The 15,017-nt window shown below is 33.3% G+C and overlaps 2 protein-coding genes across 2 annotated transcripts; both read right to left on the bottom strand.

Annotated features, from left to right (window-relative positions):
• Positions 1-2,699: 2,699 nt before the first annotated feature.
• Positions 2,700-3,844, bottom strand: C922_02875 (hypothetical protein; the record flags this gene model as incomplete). Its single annotated transcript, XM_008818473.1, has 2 exons — positions 2,700-3,506; positions 3,635-3,844. The coding sequence occupies 2 exons, from the start codon at positions 3,842-3,844 to the stop codon at positions 2,700-2,702; spliced, it is 1,017 nt and encodes a 338-aa protein (XP_008816695.1).
• A 3,709-nt stretch (positions 3,845-7,553) lies between these two features.
• Positions 7,554-8,760, bottom strand: C922_02874 (hypothetical protein; the record flags this gene model as incomplete). The annotated part of the gene is made up of 2 exons (XM_008818472.1): positions 7,554-8,303; positions 8,554-8,760. 2 exons carry the CDS (start codon positions 8,758-8,760, stop codon positions 7,554-7,556), a joined length of 957 nt encoding a protein of 318 aa, XP_008816694.1.
• Between the last annotated feature and the right edge of the window lie 6,257 nt (positions 8,761-15,017).

Below are 15,017 nucleotides of genomic sequence, written 5' to 3'. Positions count from 1 at the left end.
CAGAAATGTTTGCAAACCTGTTTCTAAAGGTTGATTTATTTTTCATAAAAGTGTTAATAGAATCATTCGATCTCAAAAATCTAGAATAGTGTTACGTTTCCGCTATTTCTCTCTTGACTCCTGATTCCTTTTTCTTTCTTTTTTTTTTTTCTTGTTTTGCTCATTACTTCTGCTATGTAAGATCCTACCATTCTTATGCTTATGACGTTTGGTGTCAAAAAAATAAAAAGAATGAGCAAAATCCTTTGTTTATTAGTAACAGGTGTTACAAAATGTTATACAACACTTTTGGAGCAGATTAGTTAAGAAAAAGAAAGAAAAAAAAACACACTTTAAATTACAGCTTAACCGAAACAGCCGTGTAAAGTTAAAAGGGGAGGAATATGTGTAGGATTAAAAATATTGATGCGTAAGTTTGAAAGGATGCGTGAAGAGTTACATAAACGGGCATAGTAATTCGACTTTTTACGTTACACTATGCGGTGTCATACTATCCCACTTTAGACTATATTGTGTTGTTCCATCTCGCCAGTGTTATGGAGCTAAAAATTTCGAGTGGGAACAACTTCTCCAGAGAAGAAAATCCTCAGGACTTCGGTTTTATAATTTTTATCATTTATTATGCATTCTCCATTTGTCTGCAAGTACACATATATTTCTTGTACCCATATAGGTGCGCGTGCCTACACGCATGTAATGGGACGATGATAATCTTAAACCGAAGGAAGTTTAAGTAATTTCATTACATTTTGTGTAATTTTCCTCTAAGATAGATATCTATCTATAGATATTATAACTGCATTGCCCTTTTTTTTTCCTCATTTTTTTTAATTCATTTTTTTTTTTACAAGTTTTTGAAAGTACAAAAAAAAGAAAGTCGATGAAAATTCTTTATAAATATTTTTCACTTGTAATATTTGTTCAGACAAATATTTTAGTTTCTTCCCTTTGATAAACAAGTCAAATGAATAGATTAAACAACATTGGTGCTGATTAAGTACTAAAAGAACTATTATACACGATTCCTATATAGTAGCTGAAGCGAATAAAATGAGCAATTGGGAGCTGTGTGTGTGTATGTATAAAAGGAACCTTTTATTCCACAGCGTGAAAATGAGTGATCAGTAGAATAAATAAGCTGCCTGAAAGGGTGCAAAAAAGGGGAGAGTGTATAAACAAGTACTTACACATGTACAAATACACGCATAGCCATGTACAAACATGCACAAATTTGTGAATAGCTTGAAAAAAAAGGGAATCGCAAGTATGTGTTTTCCTTTAATTTTACAATTTACTCAAAAATAAACAAGTTAAAATTATTAACAGAAAGCCATGTGGACATTGAGACTGCAGAAGAAGCAGCTGGGCGAAAGGTGTACATGCACATATACAACTATACATATACATATGCACCTTCATGCATATATATACATTTTTATGGCATCAATGAGTCCCGTAGGCCAGGAGAAATACCCCTCTTGGCACATTTTAAGGATGGTTAATTAGAGAGCTTCACAAAAACATACTCTTCAGAAAATAGATTTTCCCAAATGAAGTCTATTAACAGAACGTGCTCTTAATTTTAAAAATTGTCAAAGTAGCCAATTTTTTTAGATTCTTCTTAACAGTTGAGAATTCAACAAAAAAATGAGATACACCGGTTAGACATAATAAGCTTACTCAGCTTGAATATCCTAACGGTTTTACTAAACATTTGATTAGCCTAGTAGCCATATTATCCTTATTCATCTTCATTGTTCCAGTTATACTCATCATTTTTTGTAAAGCTAGGGACCAAATAAATCTACCAAAGGATCCCTTTATTTATGCATAAAATACTACGTAATCTTTATTTCTTCCCTTATAACAATCTGGGGATAATATTTCTCTTATAGCTCAATTTCCCCAATTAATTATTCTACGCAAAAGTATCAAATCAGTTTTGTTTCTTTCCAGTAATTCTCCCACCGAAGTAAACGAAGAACATATCATTTATAATTCCGTTCATTCCATTTACTTGATTTTTTTTTTTCTTCCTGCACTTGTGGTAAACTCACACAATTTATATGAATCTTCTCTTATATTTCAAATCTCCTTTTTTTAAATCCCCACCCCCATGAGCAATCACATATGCAGAACAACACATGCAACTCTTTAAGCCCCTGTCTGAGATATCATGAAAAAAAAGAAAAAAAATTGTTTTTATATAATTCACTCATCACTTCATCTTTTTAAGATTCATATTTGTCTACAAGCATAAGTTAGCTCAACAATTTAAGATCCCACTCGTCTATGATCATTTCTTTAATGGAAAATTCCCCTAACTATCCTTTTTTTTTAAATTTAGAGGCATCCTTCCACATATCTTACTTGTCCACCTACATACTTGGGTAGATATATATGTGCATTTGCATATGATTTCTTATTCACCATTTCCTGCTAGACTTAAGTTATCGAAACTAGTGCTCGTTCTAAGTACTTTATAGTTTCTTTCTCTCTTTCGGGGCTTTTATTCATAGTTTCTGCTCAATTTGCATTATCTTCCTTCTGTTAGGAGCTTAGGTTTGCAGCTTTATTTCGATTAATAGTTCCCTTCACTGTCGATTCAGAGGCCCTTGCCCTTTATTTTTAGTGTTTTTTTCTTTTTTTTCTTTTTCAAAAAGCTCCTAAACAGGCCTCGTTTTTTTTTTGTTTTTTACTTATAATGTCGCTTTCCTCGTTTCTGATCTCTTCTTCTTCTTCTTCTTCTCTTCTTCTTCTTCTTCCTCTTCTTCTACTTTTTCTTTCTTCTCATTTTCCCCAGTGTACCCTATACATTGATCTTCATAAAATAGTTTTTCACATGATATAGGATCAGCAAACCATACTTTTCGCTTTTCTCTTTTTGTAGTTGTCCCCGTTTTGAGGCAGCTGTGCATTACTTCCGCTTTACCACCGGATGTAGTCGCTTCGCCACTGGACATAGCAAAATCGCCGTTGCCTGCTGTAGAGTCTACACTGGTTGTTGCAGCGCTGCTGATTCCTGTCGCCTCTCCATTGATTGTTGTCGCATCGCTGCTGGACTCTGTTGCGTCATTACTTGAGGTGGTCGCATCACTAGTGGGGGATGCCGTATCACTGATGGCGGTTGGTGTATCACCGCTAGTTTTTGCCGCGTCTCCCCTAGTTGTTACCGCGTCTCTGCTAGTTCTTACTGTGTCGCTGCTATTTTTTCCTGTGTCGCTGATGCCTGCCTTCACACGAGCACCATTTTTTGCCGCACCACTGCTGGCGACCTTCATATTAGCACTGACTCCTTTTGCATGACCACTTCCTCTTGTTCCTTCTGTATTAAGGATACGTTTCTCCTTTTTCAAGGAAGTCGCAGACACCTTCTTCTTTTTCACTGTGTTAGCGGCACCTTTCTTAGTATGAGAAGCTTTTCCTTGCTCTTCTAATTTTCTTGAACATTTAAAGCTCATTTGCAGCTTTGTATAAATGTTTCTCTCATCAGAATTGGACGTATTCTGCAAATGTAATTAAAAAAAAAGAAAAAGAAATTCATTTATGAAATAGTTGGTCTTCAAAAATGACCTTTTTTAAAAAAAAAAAAAGTTTACTGCAAGTTTGTTTCTTTATTTCCATATTCTCATACTTGTATGAACAGATGTATCAAGGTAAAAACGAAAAAAACGAAAATTTTCGAAGCTATAAGATTCTTGAAACACTTTTTCATATGAATTTTACTCTCTTCTAACGAATGCATAAGGAAACATTTGTCATTTCTCTTTCCAGAAGTCATGTCTCTTATTTCTGCTGTACTGAATACGATCCTGTCCAACATCTCATCATTCATTTCATTCATTTCTTTGATATCAGATATTTTTATTAAATAACTAAAAAGTTGTATTCGTTTCTTTCTTTACTTTGTGCTGAGAATGAAGAAAAAGAATTGCTGATTTATACCTTTTAATGTCTTTCCAAAACAAATATAGAAACAAAAATGGGGCGGCTACTTTGTATATATATGCATATTTTATAATATAATTAGCAAGAACAATATAAGTACATATAAGAGTGTGTCAAAACATGGGGGGCATGGTCAGAAAAAGCTTTCTAATTTACTTTACTGTTTTCTTTGCGTAGGTTCATATACCTACGAATATTTCTGGACTTGTGTCAATTTCGCAGAAACAAACTACTCATATATCACATTTTTTATAAACAAACAATCTTTCGCAATATTCTGATTCATCTGAATGAATTTTTCTATTTAATCTATAATACAGCATATATATATAATAAATATAAGTATATAACTCTATACAGGAAAAAAAAAAACAGAAAAAAAAAAGAAAACAATCAACTGCCTTACTATTTTGAACTTAAAAAATAGCGTAAAAAAATAGTTACAGAAAATATAAAAAAAATAAATTCATTTATATTAAATAGTATTTTACTGATATATAAATAACTTACTAAATTAATAAGTCTATGTCTTTTTTTTCATAATTTGTTATGTTTGTCATTCTTAAATTTTCAAGGAAAATTTTAGATATCGCGGAATTAAAAAAGATATGGGGTAAAAGTCTTTTTCTTTTTTCTTTTTCCCCTCTTCTTATTTCCTTTTATTTGTACTTTTTTCCTGTCGCCGCTTTTTTTTTCTTTCTTTACTCTACCGGGGGTTTTGGTTGATTACCCCCATATGTTTTAATTTTTTTTTTTATTTCCTTCCTCTGGGTATGGATGTATTGTCCAACCTGTTATGAATTTTGTTCTATTTTATTTGGGCCAGAATTACCTGCCTTGCAGCGCTAAGTACTAATGCGTAATGAATAATATTATGGTCTTTATGCATGTAATGCAATAAGCATACCTACAGTTGTAATTTTTCGACCTTTAAAACCTTTTCCTCATCCTAAATTGCCCGTATCTTTCCTTTCGCTTGCCCAATTTCAAAGGGGAGGAAAAATATTAAAATTCTTATGCAGTCTATTTTTTAAAAACGCTAGTTATTTATTTTTGATCCCTTCTCATGTCTTTAACCTTGTAATTATAAAAGAAAGGGGATATTAACGCAAAAAAAAAAAAAAAAAAAAAAGAACTTTTTTGACATAGCGTAGCGGTTCCTATATCAATAAACCAATTTCATGTCTTTTTTAATGCCTCCATTCAATGGGCTTATAGAGATATTCTTTTAATTTTTCTGCCTTCTGTGACCACCATAATTTCGTTTAGGGCCACCAACCGAACAAAAGAAAAAAAAGGGGAACAAGCAAATGGATCAGTTTGAATAACGCAATTCACAATAAGCAGATGTTTACATGATATATATACATATTTTGGCATGTCCAACCATGCGATACATGGTTTTACTTGTATAAAGGGTTTCATAAAACATATACCCCGAATTTTCCGTAATCTTTTTTATCTTTCTATGTTTCTACATTTTGGTTATCCTTCCTTGCTCCTTCATAAGACAGTTGATCCAGTTTGCATGACGTGTTCGTTCTCCTCTTTCTAGTCTTTTTCTCATTCAAATAATGATATATTTGAAGTTCTTTATAATCATCTAATTTTATTTATGGACATATATTCGGATAGAGATAGATATGCATATGTACACGCCAGCGCCCATGAACCAGCCATAAAAAACAAGTGTGCAACTTTTATAAAAAGCAATGGACAACAGCGTGCCAAAAATGCATGCATTGCTAACGTCGGCACCCACGTTCTACAATAACCGTACAACATCCACCCAGCGCTTATGTATGTCCCATTCGCAACAAAAAAAAAAAATAAAAGATGCTCTTCAAAAGGGTTTTTCTGGGAATGTTACAATCAATGACATGTCAATAACGTGTATTAAACCAGAACAGCGTCCGCGCAAAGGAAGCGCATCTTCTGTTGATTACTTTATCTACTTAGTAACCGATGTACATGCTTATTTTTTCCCATGTATTCCTAAAATGGTTCTACGTGCCCCAATAGTTTTTTTTGAAAGAAATTTCCAAAAAGGAGACGTAACAAAATGTGTTGTCAACTGCTACAACTCGACTTGCGATTTGGAATTTTCGATCTACTATTTACTATTCACTATCTACTATTTACGCTTCGCCGTTCCCACGTCTTATATGCATTGTCTCGACGTGCAATATAGAATTTGTTATTGCTTCTTTCTTAAGGGCTACTCTTATTCATTCCTACTGTGAAGCTTCACCGTTAACTATTGGAGTTACTCTCCTCATAAGACACAAGGATAAATGAAATAATTCAAATCTTAGTAGTGTCCAATTTTGCTCAGACTTCTTTTACGTGCATTGTGACAAATTATATCCCTTATTCACATCCAACACAACTTTGGGGGAGGCACCATTTTTTTCTTCCTCTAAAATATAGCCATTAAAAAGGGGGAAAAAGAAAACCTTAACGTCCTTTTTTTTTCTATAAAAGTGAGAAGCAGTCAACACAATGGATCAACCAATGACGATATCACAACAAAAATAAATAAAAAAGGGGAACAATCCCTGATTCGACCATGCTTCTCTTCGCATAGAAAAAAAAAACAACACGCAGCTCTTTTTCTCCTTTCCTGCTTTTCTTTTAACCCCTCGAATAAAACTACCATCCGTCGGTCGTCTATGCGTGCACATTTTTACGACACAATTAGGAGACATTTAGCCAAAATGTTCACATGTTTAACACTATTATGATGAAAAAAGAAGCTTTTCACTTTTTTCACATTTAAGAAAAGTCCACCCCTCTTTAGACGTCCCCTTGGCTCATTTCTTATTTTTGCGGGAAAAAAAGAGATATTTCAGCGATCCAAAAGAATATGCGCCTGCGTAGCATAGCTTATTCATAGTTCATCTAAAGTTAAGCATATTCTCACATATATGGCGTGCAAATTGTATACAATTGTACGCTCAACATATGGTGCACAGGCGTTGAGATGAAAAGCTATTTTAACTTTATTAAATACTTCCGCTACGTCAATTAACAAGTAATCAGTTTTAGTAGGTAGACAAAATGTAGAAGCAGTTGTGCTTTCTTTTTATATTCACCTTACATACAGATAAGACCAAGGTATTCATATAGGTATATATAACATGTACACATGCATACATACGTAGAACATATGCATATGATGTTAGGTGTGTGGGTATGATGTTTAAGGCCATATTTTGAATGTACATTTTTTTGCATCCAAAAGGTTCAAAAAAAAAGCAAATACAAAAAAAAGAAATAAATAAATAGATAACTTGTAAAAATGGTACGAATGGCTTCACCACCAAGTATTTCTTCTCACAAGGTTGCAACTCTCATTTAGTGAATGTAAAACTTATATGCACGTTGTTCGATTCCCTTTTGTCCTTCCTTTTGCACATCCACCTTTTCACGGTTCATATAACTTTTCAAAAAAGGGAAAGCACTTGATAAATTTTGTATGTTATAGATTTATAGAATCATATAAAAATATAATATCGTTTAGATTTGCCATCATTATGAAACAAAAACATCGTTTATTCTCAGGCAAGATATGCTACATAAACAAAGTCAATTTTTTAAATTCATTACTTTTTTATTCTTTCTAAAAAATTGTAAGCATCTTGTATTAAAGATAGGGTATATAACAATAAGTAGGTTTTTTGGGTTCCAATGAACATCATCAGTAGTGGGGGGATGGCAGGAAAAACATATGGAGCTACATTACTTATATCACGAATTATACTTTTTATAATGAATTTAGGGCCTTCTTCATCTTCTTCATCTTCTTCTATACATTCACTACAATTACAAGGGGCGTTGTTACCAGCCATCATGTTTTGTCTTTCATTCATAGATTTTAGAAATTGTAACATTTGCTCTGGGCTGTTAAATGGTAATCTTCTATCTGCATTTGAACCTGGCACAATTCCAGGTCTCCTTTGCATAGCCTCTGGTGGTGGTAACATTTTTAATAATTGTATAAGTTCCTGTTCAGACAATTTTGGTAGACCTTGATAATTCTGATTTTGTCTCGGTCCGGGGACGCGTGCAGGTATATCGTCTGACATTGTTCTATACCGTTCTTCGACCTTTTGCTTATAAGATTCTTCTGCCATTTTTCTGTACATTTCTTTGTCATCATCTTCGTCTTCCACCTCTTCAACATGTGCAGAGCTGCTACTTGCTTCTTCACTTTTTGTGGAAGAGCTTCCTGTTTTTACTTCTTTCGGAGTGATTGCTTCCTTTGAGGATTCTCCCAAAATTCGATTACCCCCCAAGTCCAAGGCTGCTTCTTGTAGTATGTTTTCACACTCAAAAGTATTTCCGAAGGTATTCTACAGACAACCGAGGATTCATAATTTTAACATTAGTTTTTGCTTATATTTATAAAGAAACCTTCAAATCATTTCTTTTTCCTCTTTTACCACAATAAAAAATAAAACATGGGTGCACACTAAGAAACATGCACATAAATCTTAAGTATATATGTATGCATTCGCAGAGAGGAAAAAAAGCGACACACTGTTAAAAAAGCTGTGCATTTCCCCCCTTAGCTTCTGTTATGCATTTTTTAGCTGCACTTACCTCATTGAAACATTGTAACACCAAAACTAAAATACCAAACATGGAAAGTTGGAGATAGAATGGGAACTTACTACTATTGTTAATTTTCTGGCTTGGCCAGGTGCCCTTTCCCGATGTACTAGAATCTTCGGCTGCTACAACATTTTCAGTGTTTCTTTCTTCATTTTGGGCGAAGTGAGAGATATTTCTACAATCTGTGTTAACCATCTTTTGTTTAGTACGTATATTCTTAATCTTGAAATAAAAAAAAAAAAAAAAAAAAAGAACAGGGTTGTTTTCTGTAGTAGAAAATATAATGGAAGAATAAATTGCCTAGAAATAAAAAACTATTAAAAAAGTTCTTTTTCTATTAAATTATCCTAATTAAAATGTTTGATAATATTACGTTTTCTGTTTAGCAACAAATTGAGTAAATCAATTCAATAAAACGTAAAAATTGTTTACAACAAACAGCAAAAAAATAATTATTATAAAAAATTTCTTAAAAATATTTAATTCATTTAACTGCTATTTCGTAATGACATTTTTGTAAAAATTAATTTGTTTTTCCAGACAGAAACAAAACTACAAGAATACTAAAATGTAATTTTTTCAATTAAATTTTTTCTATGATATTTTAAAAAAAAAGAGAAAACAATAAAATAAAATAAATATTATCACGAAATCTCTTTTTTCGGCGTAAAAATATTTTCTCTGTCGCTCAATTATTATTTTTTCGATAATGTTGAATTAGAGGATTATTTTATATTATTTACTATAAATGACATTGTTATTAATTATAAATAAAAACGCAGAAGCAACGTTTCTTTTAAAATTTAATTGATGAATGGCATCCTATTCTAATTATTTCCTGTTATTCTGGAAGTTACTAAATAAGGAATTCACTTAAATATCTGTCATTTGTTATAATTTATTTATTTGTTATTTATTTGTTATTATTTATTTTTACTATTTAGCTATTTTGTTATTAATTTATTGGTATTATTTATTGCTGCTATTTATTGCTGCTATTTATTTATTTTTTCAATTCCATCCTGTTAAAAAAGTCCCTGGAGAAAAATACATAAATGAAACAAAAATATTTTATCCGCATCGCGACATATAAATTTAATCAAAAATTGTATATCACATATATATGATGTATGTATATAATATCTATAATATATATTGTATGATGTAATAAAAGAAAGTACAACAATGATGGATATACATTATATACATGTAGTACTTATTTAAAGTTCATTGTCGTTTCTACTCAGAAACCCAGTGAGACAATTTTAAGGGCGGTGCCCTATTTCGATCACGCGTATCTCTCTGTTGTTCAACTTTTCAAAAAAAAAAAAGAAAAAATTACGCGTCCTTTGCATAATCCGCATATTAGGTCATGCCTCCGTATTCTATTATACCTTTTGATCCTTTTTGTTCTTTTTTTTTTTATATGGTAATAATTTAATAAAATAAATTTTAAAAAGCAACCATAAAAACTACGGTATTCTAAGGATGATAATTTTACTGCATGTTTATTTAAAGATTATAAATTTGAGGAGCGCTTAAAAACAACAGACGTGCCACTCGTCCTTCTTTCTTTTTAAGGTATAAAATAAGAAAGCTTCCACAATTAAGCAGTTTTTCGCCCTGTAGAAGAAGTCCTCTGAAGGCCGTAGGATTCGCTTGAATTTCCCTGAGTTTGCCTTGAATTTGCCTTAAATTTGCGTATATTCACGCAACCGGGGTTCAACAAATTCGTAGTTCTTCCTATATGCAGAGAATTTAAATTTTATTATTTGGCACCCATAGCATTATTAATATTCTTATTATTGTTTTATTATTTGCTATTCTAATTGTAGTATGTAAAATGGCTTTCATTTCATGCATAAATCAAATGAGCAAAAAATTAGAAAGTCATATTAAAGCGATAAAGCTATATGGTAGAATGAAGTCACCATTGATCTGTAAAAAACGACAGAAAAAGAAAAAAAATTAAGGAAAAATGCAAAAAAAAAAAAAAAAACAAGAGATCTATTATACTGTAAGGAAAAAAATTTTACCTTGCAGAGACAACTTTGTTAGGAGTATCACGCTGCAAAGCAAAAATTCGTTCACTTTCGAACCATGGAACTGTTAAAGTGCCTCGCAAAAGGGTAAACGCAAAGGCTTATTTAATTATACTAAATGAAAAATCTGGCAGTCTTATGCATCGCATAGGGTACATAATATATATGCCCTATAAAGCCATTAAAACGTCTTTATTCGTAACATGTAAAAAGAAGCCACAGCTCCCCCTATAGATAGTCCCTTCTAGCAAACGCATATACATATATATATCCACATTTGTCTTGGATAAAATTTTTTTTTTGGTTCTTTAAAGAGGGCGCTTCTTAATTTATTCCGAAGGTTACTGGTTCAGGAGCGATATGATCTATAATTGTTACTTTGCTTCGGCGATTCCTGCGACTTGTTGCTATAATAAATCGCCCCTTTCCTGCTGTCTTTATGGCCTGCCTGTAGTTCCTTCCCATCGTCAAGCATACTGCAAAAATATACGAAGGTATACTTGAAATATAGTGAAGACTGCGGTAATCCACATCGTTATTTATGCAGTACATACTTATAAGGAAAATAGAATTTTATCCCTTTCGAAATATATCAGAGTTTTCACCTCCTTCGTATTACGCAATTCTATATTTGTCTGTCGAGTTTTCACCCGTTGGTAGAGATGCCTCCCCTATGCGTATAGCTCAAATGCTCGCTAATTCTCTGCCTCAGCGTTTTTACCTGCCCAAGTATGAATAAATAATAGCAGGACTGAATTTAATTACCAGGTCAACTAATCGAAGGACCAGTCCACCAACTTGTCAAGCAGGCGTACAATCGAATTAATTACGTTATCATTGAAAGCAATTTATACCTAAGAAAGGGGCTATACATGGATATAGGGCTTGGAGACACCGAATCTCCATTTCTTAAACATATTCCAACTTTCAGTCATGTCTTTTTCTCACTTTACCATGGAGTACATTGTACGCACAATGCACAGACACACGTATGTACCTATTTATTTATTCATTCCGTTTTCACTCCTATAGTTAGGGTGCTATGTGGATAGCTTAATAAAAAATTATGTGAACAAATTTCTCTAGGGGAAGCTAGCTTTTATGATTAGATCATAGTCACTAAAAAATTAGTAGCCGTATTATATACTATTCTCTGAAATATAAAAAATAAAATATTATCCTTCAAAATAGTTCCCTAAGCAGCCCCGTAACGTTATACTGCGTTTTACGCCCTTATTGTGTAACATTGCATCTGTCTTTACTATTACGAAGTATCTCTGCGTTTGTGTCACAAATGTTTGAACTCACGATGCTGTCCTAACGACCGAACGAGGGAACTACCGAACGAGGGAGCTACCAAGCGACCAAACGTCCGAATGACCAAGTAACCGAACGCTCTTCCCTTCCATGCAAATGAAGGGATGCGAAAATGTCGACACGGCCTTGCTATATGCACAATAAATAGGATAACCAAATCTTTATGGATCCACCTCATCATACCATGATTAAAAAGAAGTAACAGCGTTTACAGAATACAACTTTTAAAAATTCTGTAATCATCTGCGATAGTTAGAGAAGAAAGATGATCTAAATTTGGAACACAGTTCACGCGGACTTTGTTCGTCTTAATTGTTTTGCAAAATGTACTAAGCTAAAAATTATAATTGTTTCGTTTTATTATAAATTTTGGTACCATTCGTTAAAATGGGCACGGCGGTTCAGTTGTATAGCACTTATATAGGAATAGGGAGTGTGACAAAATGGTGACGCCCCCTTCTTGGATGCCTTAAACAAGATGTCGAAAAAAACACCGGCGGAAAGTGTGACGATTTAATTCTTGCAATATTTCCCAAAACGGAACACGAAAAGAACAAAAATAATAAAATATCATATTTTGCCCTAACCTTATCATGGCACACTGTAAAGGGGCTTATTTCCCATATAACATAAATGTACGGGCAGAATTTTAGACATAACATAAAAGGTTAATTCTGCGTAAAAACGGGCGTAATATGACATTATTGTTATTTTTTGTTTTCCTAACTCTGTGCTTCCGTTCCCCGAGCTTATACGTCATTAGGTATGCTTCAAGAAAATCTTCACGTGCCCCCACACATATATATTGAATGCATCCGTAGCATTAGAAAAAGGGTCCTCCGTTTTCTTTTGAGCTATACTTACCTATTCCCAAGGAGCTGGAAAAAATCGTCGACAAGTGAAGAAAATAGCGTTGGTCTATTTGTACCTTTGGAATTTATTTTATTGTACATAAATGAACTCACGCGCTGTTCTATTTAAAACCGCGTCCAATCCTATAGACGTTCCATTTAAAAAAATGTTTTCCATTCATTCGCCTCTTTTCCGGATAGCATGGACGACATTGTATCAAGAAATATTGTGGAATAACAAGAAGAGGAGAGAAAAAGAAGGCGAGAAATGGCTTCTATGATTTCTTATGAACAATTGCGTGCTCCCTATTTTAACAGTACAGCCAGAACCGAGACCAAAAATTATATCATTGCCTTGTACGCTGCCCACATTGTGGCTCCCGTTTGCATATTTTCTTCCATGGTACATAAGGCGCATAATAAATATATATACAAAAACAATAGCCGCATGTAATATATTTAAAGCCTCGTACAAATTGAGACTTCCAGAGCCCCTGGGATTTTACCTGTCCTCGCCCCTTCCTTTTTTTTGTCTAAAACTTATTTGTAAGATCAAAATATAGTTTAGAAATATACGCCTGGAGAGCAAATTAATCGTAGATGGGTTATTTTCTCATAAGCGTTGAACAAGTACAAAAAAAATGAATAATGCAAAATTTTGAAACCGGTCGTATGTATATAGCTTAACAATTTTAATGCGAATTGAACAATTGCTATCGTCCCACGGAGGCACAGAAAATATATAATTTAATTTATTCCATTTAAAAAACTTGACGCTTTAAAAAAACAACGCGTATTTTTGGAAATGTGTATTTTTCCTTTTCCTTCTCTTATTTTCCAGAACTTTTATTTCTCATTATAATAGAACGTCTCATCTGACATGGTAGGTATTTCTATTTTTCTCAAATTAAGTTTTAAAAGAGGAAGATCTTTAAATGTAAAGATCTCTAAGGAACACGTGCTGCATTGCTACTTACCCAGTCAAACTATGTGCCATGTATGTACACACATTTACAAATGTATCGCTACTCTCACAAGCCTATCTTTCTTATATTTACTAATTTTTATGTAATTAAATAAGAGTAAATGTTCTCTTTTCTTTTTTAAAAGCTTGACACTCACAAAATGAACCTTCCATTTTTTACAATATTCTGAATCTCCCTCAAAATGTTCAAATAGAATTAGAGAAAAGGAAAATCGTTCTTCTCGCTTTTTCTCTCTCTCTTTTTCTTTCTCTCGTTCTCTGTCTCTCGTTCTCTGTCTCTCTTTTTTTTTTTTTTTCAGCTCCGTATGAAGTCATCCAAATTAATCTATAATCGCAACTGCAATTTCATGAGCATAGACTAATGCAGAAAAATTATTCAACATGAAAGCTAACCCCGAAATGTGTGGATTGAACTTCGAAGTATTTTTCTCCCTCGTGCAGCACCTAATGGTGAATTCTTTTTTTTACCCTTCTCGATGTACACGACGAGTGTTTTATACTTATGAACACCGCCCCGGCGTAAAAAAGTTGAAACGAAAAATAGTCCTCCCTTGGAAGTGCACAAATGATTCGGTTCAGTTATCGCAGCTCAGTACATTATGGTACTCTCTCGTTTTCGCATTTTCGTTTTTTCATATTTTTCTCTTTTTTTTCCTTTTAAAAAGGAAACCCGCTTTTTTTCCTTATTTACTCTTTGGAAGTACTCCAGAGGATGAGTTACCCTTCATACGAGGTGCCATAATTCGCAAAGGCTTTTTATCCCGTTCGCCGTTGCTGTTATTTTGCTAATTGTGACATAGTTATATATAAATGTACATCCATGCCTGTGGGCTTAAACCTAATGCCTAATTCGTTCATGCTAAATTAGTGCATATAGAAGCTACATGTATGTGTGTATAAAGTCTTTACTTCAGCGTGCACTAGAATGGTTAGAAGGCCAATCAGCTACTTCATTTTAAAGTGTGCTTTTGATATTCGTACAGCTAGGGTCAAAAGTCTACCAGCTCCCCATCTGAGAATTGATACAGGCTGCAACTGATGTTATGTAAACGAATTTTGCCTATTAATAATTTAAGAAGAAGACCTTTCCTTTGCCTCCTTCTCTTCGCCTCTTTTGCTTCGCTTTTTATCTACCTTGCTGCATTTTAGCACCGTATACAATAACGTAACATGGGATTTGTTCTATCCTTGTTCATAAACAGGGCACACTTGTGTTGTATATCCTTTGTACGATTATTGGCATGTATGCATAGTTAT

The sequence above is a fragment of the Plasmodium inui genome (assembly GCF_000524495.1).
Source record: "Plasmodium inui San Antonio 1 unplaced genomic scaffold supercont1.10, whole genome shotgun sequence".
Lineage (NCBI taxonomy): Eukaryota > Apicomplexa > Aconoidasida > Haemosporida > Plasmodiidae > Plasmodium > Plasmodium inui.
Note: the sequence above shows the minus strand (reverse complement) of the source record. Positions and strands in the feature narration are given on the sequence as shown.